General features: G+C 51.9%; 1 protein-coding gene across 1 annotated transcript; it reads left to right on the top strand.

Annotated features, from left to right (window-relative positions):
* Positions 1-8204: 8204 nt before the first annotated feature.
* FOXE3 (forkhead box E3) lies at positions 8205-9377 on the top strand (the record flags this gene model as incomplete). The annotated part of the gene is made up of 1 exon (XM_082311861.1): positions 8205-9377. The coding sequence occupies one exon, from the start codon at positions 8205-8207 to the stop codon at positions 9375-9377; it is 1173 nt and encodes a 390-aa protein (XP_082167987.1).
* Positions 9378-13751: the final 4374 nt, after the last annotated feature.

Raw genomic sequence — 13751 nt, 5'->3', positions numbered from 1 at the left:
TGCAATACATGCAGTGTAACTCAAACAACACAATGTATGTGGGCAAAGCTTGCAGAGACACTAATTAGATGTGTCTGCAAAGTCGACAGGAGTATGTTTCTTGGTTCCATCAGAGAGTATTTGAACTCTGGTCCTGATTATGCCACTGGCTTGCTGCTTTACTCCAGATGAGTCAATCCTTTATGTTCCACTTGCTATCCCCATTTAGAAATGGGGAAAATAATTTCTGACCTTTTCCCAAAGGCATATTGTATTGGATGTTTTTAAAGAAGGATGTTTGAGGTTGACATCATGTGGTCTCTGATCCATGCTCACGGGCCCTCCTTGATGCTGAGACGTGGTGCAGGCTGAGCTCTCTTCCATGCTTAGCTGATGAGGGAGGTCAATGTCCTGTTTTGCACCTAACCTGTTGGGTAACCAGGATCCAAGCCAGGTTTCAAGTCCAAATCCATCTCCCTCATTGTTTATACTCAAGGTGACACTACTAGGTGGAGTAGGCCTTATCGCCAACCTTCTAGATGAATTCTGAGACCTCTTCAGCCTGCTATGTTATCAAAAGCTGCAGTTTCTCTTGAGCATTGTATTGACCCTTCTGGTCTAGGCTACAATATGGCTTCGAGCTGGCAACATGAACAGAGAAGGGGCAGGACTGGGAGTAGGGGTGCTTTCAACCTCCTCGAGTCCACCCCTGTGTGGACCAGTGGGGTTTCCTGCCACAAGATGGGCAAATCAGTGACTTGCGTCATAGTGCCTGGTGTGAGGACTGTGAGCAGGGAAAGTGAGTTGCAGGACAGCCCTGGGAGCTGCAGACATAAAGACAAAAAGCCAACAGAAAGTGGTGTGAGAAGCCCTTGGAGACCCAGCAGGAGGCCAGGGTCCCCATAGCTCACACTGCTTGGAGGTGCAAGTGCTGCTTTTGTGGCAACCAGCCTCCCTAGGTCATAGAGATGGCCCAAATATACTGCTGACTGGTATCAACTGTTTCTCATCCAAACAGAAGCAGTTCAGCAAAGCACACATCTTGACTAGCCAGGATGCAGCTGGGGTACCGCTGCAGAAATGGAAGTGATGTGATGTGGTCCTCCAGAATAGCAACTCCAAATGGTCTCTGCAGGCACTCAGCTCTAACAGAAACCACCCAGGACCTGGATGCCAGTGCCAGCTGCCTACCTGCATCAAACTCTGTGTTGTGATCTGGAGATTCCCGTCTCAGCTGAAGGACCCCAGTGTCCACAGCACTTCAGAAGTGGCAGGGGGAAATTAATTAACTGAATCTCTGTGGATCCCCAAAATAAAGAAATGTCTGGGTTGATTCTCCCAGCCCCAAGCAGCACCAGGCAGGAATGGTTTTGGGTAGGAGGAATGTGAGACTAACACTGTGATTCATACTTGTCCAGTCTGATTTGAGTCTGAATCATTTCTCTCACCCTCTCACGAGGAAATGATGTGATGAACACTGGCCTGTCATGGCTGGAGACCCTTTTCCTGCACCATAGGCACTTCGAAGTTATTGCATGAAATTTTACTTATTGGTCATTTGTGGAGTGGTCTCAAAGGCAGATGAGGTCTTCACAACCTCAGCCAAGTTGTCTCCCCTTCAGGCAGCCAGCTTCTCCACCAACACAGACATATGGCGAGATGTCCCCATTTGGGGCAGAAGGGCTGGGCAGTGGCCAGGGCACCCCCTCTGTGCCTGGGGAACATGAAGGTAGATGTCTTGCTCTGGGACTTGCCTCTTCTCTTGCCAGGCTTTAGGATGCCCAGCAGAGGCTTTGTGCTTGGCTGCCAGCCCCTGGCTCCCCATTGGTGCTGTGGGCCTTGGAGACCCCTCTCCAGGCTAGTAAGTGAGCATGTGGGCTGGGTGGGGGGATCTCTGCTCTTCTTCCCCCCCAGATCACCACCATCATCTCATAGCTTCACCTCTGCATCCTGGCTGGGATGCTCTCCCTGCTCCCAGCCCTGCTCCGTCCCCACCATCTCAGGACACCCAATGTCCTACCCAGCCTCCATCCACCTGGTCCCAGCAGCTCATCAGGCACCCCGTACCTCCTGTGCTCTGCCTGCAATCCCAGGAGGGGATTGACAGAGGTGCCTGGCTGGCCTGGGGGGATTAAAGAGCCTTTGTTTCAAAAGCACTTTAAGTGGTGAGAAAAAAAACAACCTGCCAGCCCGGCTGCAGGCAGATCAGACTGAAGGTACAAGACTGCGGGAAATTTTCCATGACAGAGGTGTGCTCCTGGCCTAAGGGGAGGGAAAAGGCTATTACAGTTGGAGTTAATGGAATCACTGCTGGCAGGAGCATTAAACAGAGGAAAAAGAGGGCGGGTAGTGAGCTAGCAAGGTGGGATTTTAACCATGTACCTGGGCTTGCAGCTAATTGGTCTAGTAGTTGTAAGAGAGCAACAAATGGACAATGAAAACAGAAAATTTTGCAGTGAAGTCCTTGCCTGGGAGCCCTGGTGTGTAGCATCTGGGGAACATGGGCAACAGTTCCTTGATTTCATTGAAAAACGCAAGCCTCGGCCCGTTTGGGAGGCTAGCTGGAGCTGTGGTGTAGACGGCATCTGTGCAGCAGAAATGCCTCTCGTATGGCAGCTCGCAAGCACTGAGGCAGAGGCAGGGCTTCCCAGCATGGGGAGGGCTCAGGCTACCATGTGGGGTTAGGGAGAGGGAAATAGTGTGGGCAGTGCACAAAACACTCCTGCTTCAGTGCCCAAGTCCAGGCTGTTTTCCTGCCTACTCCTGTCCTGTTCCCGTGATCCTCAAATAGATTTGCAGAGGCTTCTCCCATGGACCTGGCTGCCTATTTATACAGTGAAACCATCAAAATTTCTGAGGAGGGGCCATGAACGAGCCTTGTAGAACAACTCTGCAGGTCACTGAGCTTTAACCACCTACCTTGCATTCTCTGATCAAAATCTGGGAAACCTGGTCAGTGTGCATCAGTGTTTTATTGGGAAGGGACAATTTTAAAGGAGAATTGGAGGTAGGTGGAAAGCAGGAGACCAAGGTTTCTGGTGAAGGTTTGCTCTTGCAGAGGTTGTCCTCGGTAATCTTCTGTGGTGGTTTCTTCTGGCTGCTGCATAGCCTGAATCCTTCCAGGATAGAAGGATGGTCACAGGACAGTCAAAGCTGTGCCCTGCTCAGAGCAGCATGTTAGTTGGGCATGCTGACCAAGAGATGTGTTTTGGACCTGTGCTGTGGTTGTATTACAATGATCGTAACAGTCCCTTTGGGTTGCTGGAATATTTAATATTGCTTTATAAAAACAAATATTTAAATGTTCCTTACTAATCCCGGGCATGACCCACGCTTTGCTCTTCTCAGTGTGTTGAAGCCACCAGGCAGGACAGCTAAGCCACCAGGGAGAGGGATCAGCTCAGCCTGGCCCTTGTGTTTGGCCTTTTCTTAGGCTTGGGTTTTGGCCACTGGGTACAGACCTGGGGCAGGAATTCGGGATTTTTTTTTTGTTCCAGGAAAAGAGAAAATTAAATATTTGTTCACCCCAAATATTGAGGTTAGTCTTGAACAAAAAAGCACCAAAGTTTATAGAAGCCAAGTCTCCAAAACTCCAACCCAAATCTTGCCCCTTGAGTCATGGTTTTCAATAGTTCAAGTCCCTTAGAATCTTTTTTTGTTTTCTTTCAAGTTTAAACAAATAGATGCTTCTGTTAAGAATATTATTTTTGGTAAACAGACAACAAAAAAGATGTTTTTTTCTCCCATCCCCTTTATTTCCATAGGAATAAAAGAAAACTTCACAATTTTTATATCAAATAATTTGAGGAAGAAAATCTTGACTGGTTGTAGTGGAAAAAAAAACTTCCCTACAAAGGTGTAAAATAGTTTGCAAGTTTCTTTCTTTAGGAATTTTTCCCTGATGTTCCCCAGTTTGGTAAATGCTTTACCTGTACTTTTTGTGAAGAAATTATTTTGCCTGGACCTTGCTGCATAGTTTCCTACAAATACATTAGTGACTCAAAGACTTAGTTCTCGGGAAGAATTTATTTGGTTATCCATTTCCTGCGTCTTGAAGAAATGGAATAACTCAGGAAGGGTGTTCAGTTGTGGCTCCTTTGACCCCAGGCTGTCATTGCCTGGTGTCCTGGGCTGGTTTTTGCATGGCTGCTGATCCTGTAGCCAAGCAGTGTGTACCCCGACTCCTGCACGTGTGCTAGTTGTGGTTACAAGCCACAGAGTTGACCCTCTGGGTCTCCTGTTTTGCTCTCGTTGCTGTTCTCTATCATATGTTCCTTGTTTGAGAGGTGGCATCCCATGAGGGAAATCTCCCAGGAGGAAAGGATTTTCCCCCACTCCCCCTAGCCATCGTTACCTCATCCTAATGTACCGAGCTCTTACATGATTCACCTTCTGGTGGCAAAGCATTCCTATAACACAGAGTAGCTTTGGTGGGAGGGTCTGTCAAGCTGCTTCTGAGGGTATCCATCTGGGAGACTGGAGCATGCATGGATTCAGACAGGGATGTGCTGAGGGTGGGAATGGGCCCGACCGCTGTTATTTTAAGGCAGCGGTACTCATGCAGCTTTCAGCCAAATCCCTGAATGTTTGGTTGTTAGTAAGTGATGGGGTATTTCGGCGCCATGCTAAGAGCACCGTCAGCAGGTCATGTATCATTGAAGCATCCCCCAGAGCCCGCCGCTGGCTCTGAGGCTGGAGGACGCTTTGGACAGCTCACTGCATCCATCCCTGGGAGAGGAACCAGAGACGTTCTCACTCCCAGGGCTCCCACCCCCGCTTCTTCCTTGCACATCCCAGGGGTGGCTGAGATACGGATGACTCTGCTTTGTGACTAAGGGGAGGGCTCTGCAAACAGAGATGCTCCAAACGCAGCTCTGCCCGGTACAAATATCTAGGCTACTGTTCCACTTAAGATAGGGAAAAACCACTGGTTTCTCAGCATAGCCACATATCTTGCCAGTTACCCCCATACCGCATGCGGTTTAGCAGAAGATTGCTTTGAGGAGGGGCAAGCAAATGCATGTTTTTCTAACCCACGTGATTGCAAAGAGCAGCTTGGAGACGTGGCCTGGGTGCTGCTGATGCAATACCTGCCTGGGCACACAGGGTGCTTGAAGCAGCAGCTCTCTGAGGTGTAACAGCAGCCCTGTTCCCCTGCAGTGAAGCAAGTTCACCCATGCTGTAAAGTGATCATGCATGCGACATTTCTAAAGGAGGCTGCAGCTCTAGTGCAAAATGGTTTGGGGGCTGGAGGTAAAAGAGCAGTTGCAATTGCTCTGCATACTCAGTTAGGATGACCTGATGCAGAAGGCAGCAGATGCTGGCAAAACTTACACACAGTAAACGTGATTTATTCACTTCTCATCGCCTCATTTTAAAGAGAGATCCAGATTGCATTTATTTGGTAGCCATCTTTATTATCGTCTTCCACCTTTTTATAAAAGATCTGGGCCAGGAGGAGCACCCTGAGCGATAAAGCACATGTGGGAATCAGAGTCTGTCTGGTTTGGCTTTCCTTGTTCGATGGTAAACCGCAATTTGTTTCCTGCCTGCTTGCTCCTGCCTGCCTCTGTCCTGCTGTTTTATCCGTCTGTCAAAACTAGTTTGACATCTGGGTCCTAACCTGGTGAAGTTGAGAGCAATTTGAATGGTCCCATCAGTTTTAAAGCAACTACTCACCAGCTGGAGTCTCAGCCAGCCTGCCACCCGAGACGGGCCCAGGGCTTCTCCCACTGCCTGTAAAATGACGTGAGATCAGGGCCTTGGAGTATAAACACTTCACGCAGTTGGGTCTTCATGTCCCATTGACCAGATGAGATGTCTCCTCCTTTGCTAGATGTGATCTCAGGTGCAGGCAGCTCCAGACCCAGCCATACTGTTGGGTTTTCATTTCCAACTCCTTTCTGATGGTTAGACTAATAAAAAAAAGGAGAAATTGAGTGATAAGCAAGGGCTGTTTGGTATGATTGAATGAGAAAAGCTGTTCCTCCTGTGCATCCCATAACCCTTTTCCCTCCCAAACCCATTCTTGCTAGATCAGAATACATTAAAATCCTTGCATCGACATGAAAATCTCACCAGCTGATGTCTGCAGAGCTGAAGGTTTCCATCTCCTGCAAGGGGGTATTTTTCTTTGTGCATCCTGGAGCGATCTTTAGTGACTCCTTCTTGAGCATCTGTCCTGCTGCCCTCTCCAGCGACTGGAAAAGTCAGGTCCTCTGACTGAAATGAACTGAATGCATTCAGATACCCACTTGATTTAAATGCACACTCCAGGAGAAACATGAATCTTCCATCCTTTGCCCCCCCAGCTCTCCCAAGGTGAATGAATGGTCCCTGCCATGCCCTTGATTTGCTTTCGTCCCTGAAGATCCATGACTTCTGTGGAGAAAGGCACCTTTCTCTAAGGCTGCATTTCACACTTTCTCACCTCCTCCAGCCAGCACCTACACTCCTGTTGTTATCCCCATGTGGCAGAAGGGAAACTGAGGCAGTTTACCCCAACACCAGTTTGTCTAAGGCAGATCAGGACTGGACCTGACATGGCTCTGTCAGACCCATGCTTCCCCGCCTGAGCCCTGAAGTGAGGGGAAGAAGAGCCACACATGTCTGCAGGAAAAATAAAGCAAGAATAAAAACACATACAGACACAAACAGGGGAATGAGAAATGCTGGGAAATAACCTGGTTGGTGAATTTTTACTTGGACTGTAGAATAAAACCACTAGGAAATGTTTAAAGGAAAGGGCTGAAGAATCTTTTTCCAAAAGGCTGGGTGGCTTTTAAGTTTAAAAAGGAAAGGAGGAGGAGGATATGACCTGGTCTAGACCACCTCCTTGCCTCTGTTGAAAAAGGCTTTCATCCTGCTCTGCTGTTGGAAACACTTTCAACCAAGTTACAAAGTTGAAGGCTGTGATTTTTACTCTGCTCTGGGATACATGGAGATATCTGCCACTGCGTTAATGATGTAGACATTTCTACCTGTATTCTCAGGACATGGACACCTAGCTACATACAAAGCTGTGACCTGGCTATAAAAAGTCCCTCCGGCTTGTCCAGCCCACCCTGCTGCAGCGGCTCCCTTACCTGCTCTGGGCCAGGCTCTCCATGGGTGGGCATCTGGCTTAGAGGTGATGCTCAGCAGCAATGGGTGAGGACGGTGTGAAAGCCCATGGCTTTTTCTGTGCTGATAAAGCAGCCAGCAGCCCCCCCAGCTCCAATATTGGCATATGCCGTGGATGGGGGACTGTGGTTCTGCCCAGCCAGCTCTGGAACGCAGGATGAGACCTGAAGAGGTTTTCCCCGAAGCCCAGGAGGGCTTTCTGAGTCCGGTGCCTTCCTTCAGCTTCAGCCGTGGGCTCAGCGCCTCTGCAGTGACAGAGAGACCCCCACTTCCCCCATCCGCCCCCAAAATGTCATCCCTGTCCTGCATCCCTTGTACCTGCGGGCAGCCCCGAGCTCTAAGGACCATTTTCCTCCCTCCCAGGGAAAAAGAAAAAAAACTTTTCCCAGGATTTCCTTACCCAGGAGGTCTCACTAGGCTGCAAAGTAACTAAACCGAGGGGCTTGGTTTCAAGGAGAAACCCCCGGCTGTTGCCGCCGCTGCGTCCCGGGGCCGCCCCTGAGAGCTTTTCCCAGGAAAAAAAAGACGACAACGAAATCCAAGTGGTGCGGGGGTCCCGGCGGGAGGTTACCTGCTCTGCTGCTGGGGGCTGGCTGCGGAACCAAACTCACCCTGGTCTGGTCGTCGGGACTTGTTTGGTTTAGTTTTTCTCCTGGGAGGAAACATCGGTTAAAAAGAAAGCAAAGCGCCACGGAGGATGGCCCGGCTGGCTCGGCAGCGGAGCCGGCCGCCGCCCTGGCACCCGGGACCCCCGCGGGAGGGACGGCTCGGGGGCATGGCTGCGAAATAAAACCCTGGGGAGAGGCTGGGGGATTTAGCCGTGGGAGTCAGGACCCCTCCCCAGGGGCCTCCTCCTTCTCCTCCTCCCGCCGGGGGAGAGGGGTCGGGGCGGGCCGGGCACCGCACGCCCCTCCGGGGGGGCGGCCGCCCTATATATTGCAAAGCAGCTGGGGACCGACCTCCCCATCGCCGGGAGCTGCCGCGGCGCCTGCCCCTCCTCCCCCTCCCCTCCCTCTCCCCCCTTCCCCCCCCTTGGGGGGGCTCTTTCTCCTGCCGCCGCCCCCCCCCCCATCCTCCGAGGAGGAGGAAGGCGAGGGCCGTATATGAACGCGGCCGGCTTCCCCTGCCTGCGAGGCATGTGCACGCTGCCGGCGCCCAGCCCCGCCGCCGCGGCCAGCCCCGGCTCCCCCGGGCCGCCCCGGGGGTCTCCCTCCGCCGGCCAGGCGCCGCCGGTGAAGCCGGAGCCGCGGGGCGGTGGGGGCAGCTCCCCCCTCCCGCCGCCGCCCCCCGAGGAGCCGCCGCCCCCCGCCGGGGGCCGCCGGAGGAAGCGGCCGGTGCAGCGGGGCAAACCCCCCTACTCCTACATCGCCCTCATCGCCATGGCTATCGCCAACGCCGCTGAGAGGAAGCTCACCTTGGGGGGCATCTACAAGTTCATCACCGAGCGATTCCCCTTCTACCGGGAGAACCCCAAGAAGTGGCAGAACAGCATCCGCCACAACCTCACCCTCAACGACTGCTTTGTCAAGATCCCCCGGGAACCCGGCCACCCTGGCAAGGGCAACTACTGGACGCTGGACCCGGCCGCTGAGGACATGTTCGATAATGGGAGCTTCCTGCGCCGGAGGAAGCGTTTCAAGCGCACCGACATCACCACCTACCCTGGCTACATGCAAAACTCCAGCGCCTTCACGCCTCCGCCCGCCGGCCGCTCCGCAGCACCAGCAGCACCCTACCCCAACGCCCTCTGCTCGCCCGGCTATGGCCCCCAGCTCTCCGGCACCGTCTTCCACCCCTATGCAGCCGGGGCAGCACCACTGGCGCAGCATCCCAGGATGTTCAGCATCGACAGCCTCATCAGCGGGCAGCAGGCCTTGCAGCCCTCACCACCCGCCGAGCTGGGCCACCCGTCGCTGGGCTTGCCTGGAGCTGAGCTGGCTCCCGCCTGCTCTGCTGGCAGCTCTGAGCCTTCCTGCTTCCAGGCACAGCCTGTCAGCCCCAGCTTGTTGGGCCGGGCTGGCCCCAACACCCTGGCTTACCCGTATGCTGCCTCACCCCCGCACCTGCCCATGGCACAGGGCAGCTACTCGCCTGGCAGCCCGCAGCTCTACGGGGCTCCCAACAGACTGGCCCTGCCAGCCATGCGGCCCCCAGCCTGCACGGAGCACAGCGAGCAGCTCCTGGGGCTCTCTGCGTCGCCCCTCAGCCAGTTCGGCTCCAACAACGCCTATGTGAGGCAGCCCAATTTCCCCGCCGGCCTGGAGCGGTACATGTGATGGGATCAGGGGGGGTTTGGCTGGACATCCCCAGGCTCCCATGAGCATCTCTGGACATGCGGACTTCTCCCCACTGTGGGGATCAGCTGGGGTGGGGTCGGGGGTCCCCGGCCTCTGGCTGTGTGCAGACACACACCTGCGGAGGGACCTAACTCCTCTCTTTCTCAGCTTATTTTTAACTGGAGGCAAGGTGATCTATTTTTCTGCCCCATTCCCTCTTGGAAAAGGTGGTCTCTGGCTACATCTGCCAGGCAGGGCTCCCCACACCCCTGGGGTGTCCCTTCTGCACACCCTGACCCTGGGGATGCCGTCTGCGGCAGGGCACCCTGAGCACCCCGGAGCACCCCTAGGGCGAGGAGTAGCACAGCCGGGAGGTGGGTGCCTGGTGTAACGTGCAGAAACCCAGAGAGCAGGAAATGTCCTGCAAACAGGCTTTCTCTTCTCTTTCCTGGGTGCCTCTTCTGTAACTGGAATGAGAGTTACCAAAAAAAAAACCCCACTAAATTCACTGGATTTTAAATGAATATTTAAGATGTTTATCATTTCCTTCCTCTGTAGGAAAAAAAAAAACCACCTTGACTACTTTTTACTATTTTTAAAAATAACTTCTATTGTTAGAAAGGACTTTTTTAAAATAAAGCTTTTTCTTCCAACATGTCCAGTGCTGCTATTCCTCAGGCTCCGACCCGACCTTGGTGAGAGGAAATTATCAGTCGTGTAACTGGTGGGAAACAGACTCATGCTGCTTTTGTGACACTGCTGTGTCTTATATTTTTAGTGACACTTTTTAAAGCTGTCTATTTTCTTACGATTTTTTAAAAAGCAAATGGTAACTAACACTGCTGAGCCATGCAAAGGCTGCAGTAACCTCTCTATCACCTGCAAGGTTTACCCATGCAGCTCTTACTGGACTCGATGGTTTCCATTTGCATAGCAGGGAACGCATCTTCCCTCTGAGGAATCCCTTGCAGGTGAAATTATGATTTAGCACATCAAATTAGGAGATCATAGCTTTCCTTCCAAGCAACAAAATCAATTAAAATTCCAACATGTTCACTGGCGAGGCTGCTGCTTTTTATTTACAGGACTGCCAGCCAGACCGTCTTGCCAGGTTTGAAGGCAGAATTCCCCATCCCCGCATTTAGCTTTTTTTAATTTAAACATCCTCCAGGTAAAAGTGACAAGCTAGGATTTCTCTCCTGTTTTTCAAGGGTGTCCTCTGAAGCAGAGCAGTATCTCATAGTCCCTATTGCACTTTCCTCCTGCTTAAGGAGTTGGACGTCAGTTGAGCATTGGTGTAAAACTGAGCATCTCTTTCCCCGGCTGCTTGTCATGACCAAAAGCTGGGTGTACAGGCGGGTACTCAAGGAGTCAGCTTTTGCCCACAGCTTGGAGCTTGTGGCTTTTCATTCTTTTATCCCATGTGCTCTGTAGAAACTGAGAGTGGGGTTAGTATGAGAGGGGAGGGAAGAAAATGATTTTTTTCTCTTGGCCTCCTTAAAAATGGGGCTTCATCTGTTTCTAGAAACTATCCTAGCTCTGGTCTGCTGCCTTTGGCTGAGCTGATGGGCTCTTGGTCTCCTCTCTGGTCCCTCCAGCTTCACTTTTCAGCTTTCACACTGGTCCCATCAGCAGCTTCTGTGCTTTTCCCTTAGTGAGAGCCCTGCTTGGAAAGGGCGTTGTGAAAAAATGTATCCCTTAAAATACTTCGGCTCTCTACAGAAAATATCTGTAGACAGAGATCTTCTACCTAATGAAAGTTTGCAAAGTGCCATTCCTGTCCGTAACATACTGCCTGTATAGATGGACTGGGGGGATGCTGAAATTATTGCCTGCAAGGGCAGTCAGTAGAAAGGACACTTGTCATAGCTCACATTTGTTCCCAGGGCCTGATCCTGCCATGTTTTGCAAAGAGAAGCACTTTTGAAGTCTTGCCTAAGTATCCAGGGGGTCAGAGCCAGACATGTGCCTGAAGCGCTGGCTCTGCCGGCTTCCCTCCAGCATTGCCAGGCGCTGGGCTGGCACTCTGCTGGGTTTGCACTGCGAGCAGGAGGGTTGCTGAGGTAGGGGAGGACCAAGTACCGACATGAAAGAAAAACAGTGTTGGGGTGGGCAGGAGATGCTGTGGTTCTGCCTCGGTGGGACGCACCAGGAAGAGGTGGCTGAGCTGGGACATCTCAGACCAGGCTGAGCCTGCTCCTCCCCAGTCACCCTGGAGCCCTGCAGGAGCAGGGAGCCGGTGTCAGAAAGGGCTTTCCAAGTTCCTGGCATCTCTGGGTATTAACTCAAGTGCTAGTGGAGCCAGGGGGGCTCAGGGTGACTGAAGGGTTGGGCCGTGGCTTGCTTGTGTCCCCCAGCCGCCTGTGCTCTCCTGCCACTGGGCTCTCTGGAGAGCAGCACCCAGCTCCAGATCTTGGGGGGCTCTGCAGGAGACCCGTCCCACTTCTGTGCCTGTGCAAGAGGGGTCTCTTCAGCCAAGGGGGCTCTGGCATGAAGCAAGAGTCACCGTAGTGGACTGGATCCCCCAAAACCTGGCTCGGAGAGAGCGGATGACCTTATTCCTGATGTGTTGGGACAAACCCTGGTGTGCAGCGTTGGGTTGCATGTCTTCCCAGGGCCCCGTATCTCCCTGTCTGCCAGACAGCCCCAGCCCAGAGCCCCCTGCAAGCAGCAATAAGCTACCCTCACCGCGGGCCTTACACTGACAAACAAGCTGGAAAGCATGGGGAACAGACCCCTTTTCTTCTTTTTCCTGTAGATATTAATCCTCACACACACAAACCTCTGGCAACTTGTATTGTGATTATCATTAAACGAATGCCTTAAGAGTGTTGTCTTGGTTAACTTAATGTATCCCAACCAGGCTTTTAAGCTTTCATTTCAAAGCTTTGTTTACAGTTAGGGTGAATCTAGCAAATGAGTAGGATTAAAGTGTCATGTAAAGCATGAGCCTTGCTGGGACAGAGTAGTTTTAAGCTTTGTAAAGTTTATACCTGAGCCCTTCATCTGTTTTAGTGTCTTTTCGATGTCCCTGTTTAGTGAATAAGAGGGATTTGAATGAAACAGGAGTAATTATCGCCCAGATTTTAGTTGTGAAATCAAGTCTCCTGTGAAATCCTCCCTTCTTTATTTAGGGAGTTTAGGGAATATTAAGTAATGACAGTCATAACTATCTTGATCTTGCTCACACAAAAGCCAGAGGCAAAACTTTCTTTGCTCTCTGAGATTGTGGAATGAACATCATCCTTCAGGGTGATGTCAAGAGGTCCTCTGGACATCCTGCGGTGGGGAGAGCCCTGTCTTGGGCCCACGAGATGCAGAGGTGGGGTTGGAGTTGATCCCAAGCACTGAAGAGATTTGGGTGGTGATCTGGGCTATCACCAAGACAGTCTGACTTCTCAGGGAACGGCCCTTTGCCAATCAGGCTGAATTCAGATCTCTCAAGCTGCACATTCAGAAACAAATAACCAAAATGAGCTGCCACTTTGAAAAAGATGCTTGTTTTCCTCTGGGAAATACTGGCTGCCCAGGGAGGACCAACCGAGCTGCCATGTCTGTCTGCATACAACAGAGTTCTGTGTGTTTCATGCTTGTACCACCTTCCTACAGCTTCCCCACAGATTAAAACAAGCAATAAGAAATGCTCTTTCTAGCTGATATTCCCAAGCTATAAATAGTGTTTTCCATCTGGTGTAAACAAATACAGCATTAGCTGAAATTTTAGTCGAAGTACATTTCCTGAAGAACTTGTCGGTCCCTCTGGTAGTGTTAGATTTTGTCTGGATGCTGCCAGCTGTCCACTGGCAGTCCCAGTGTTGGAAATTTTATACCATAACTAACTTTTATTCTATGCAATGCTTTGCCCTTTGCAAATACACAGCTTGAAGACAGGCAGTGGCGTCTCTTTGAGGTCAAGATTGAGTCGGTAAAGTCAGGTGGTGATGGGGAGATGGGCAGTGGGTGCAGTGGGACCGGCTGAGATTGGCTTTGCCAGCTGATAATGAGTTTTTAACAAATTAGCATCCAGGAGTCAGCACTGCGCAAGCACTGAGCTATATCTTGGGGTATCGGGGGTCTGTCACCACCTCTGCTATGTAATATTTTGGGTCCTTTGTATTTGGGTCCTTCATATTCGGGCAGGAGCGGGTGATGCAGCCGCTGTGTTTGAATAGGGCCAGAGCAACACTGCCCTGCCCTCCGCCGCTTTGCCCCACGGGGGGGGGGTAACGCCCCGGCGTGGGGGGTGACAGGGGGAGGTGGCCCGGGGGGTGCCAGCCGCCGTGCTCAGGCCAACACTGACCTCCAGTGGAAAGCCCTGGGAAGCCGCTCCCGGCCCCCGCCACGGGCCCAGGGACCGGGGAGGGGGGGCTCAGC

This window comes from Platalea leucorodia, assembly GCF_965183815.1.
Source record: "Platalea leucorodia genome assembly, chromosome: 5".
Classification (NCBI taxonomy): domain Eukaryota; kingdom Metazoa; phylum Chordata; class Aves; order Pelecaniformes; family Threskiornithidae; genus Platalea; species Platalea leucorodia.
The sequence above is the reverse complement of the archived record's forward strand: the minus strand, read 5'-3'. Positions and strand labels throughout refer to the sequence as shown.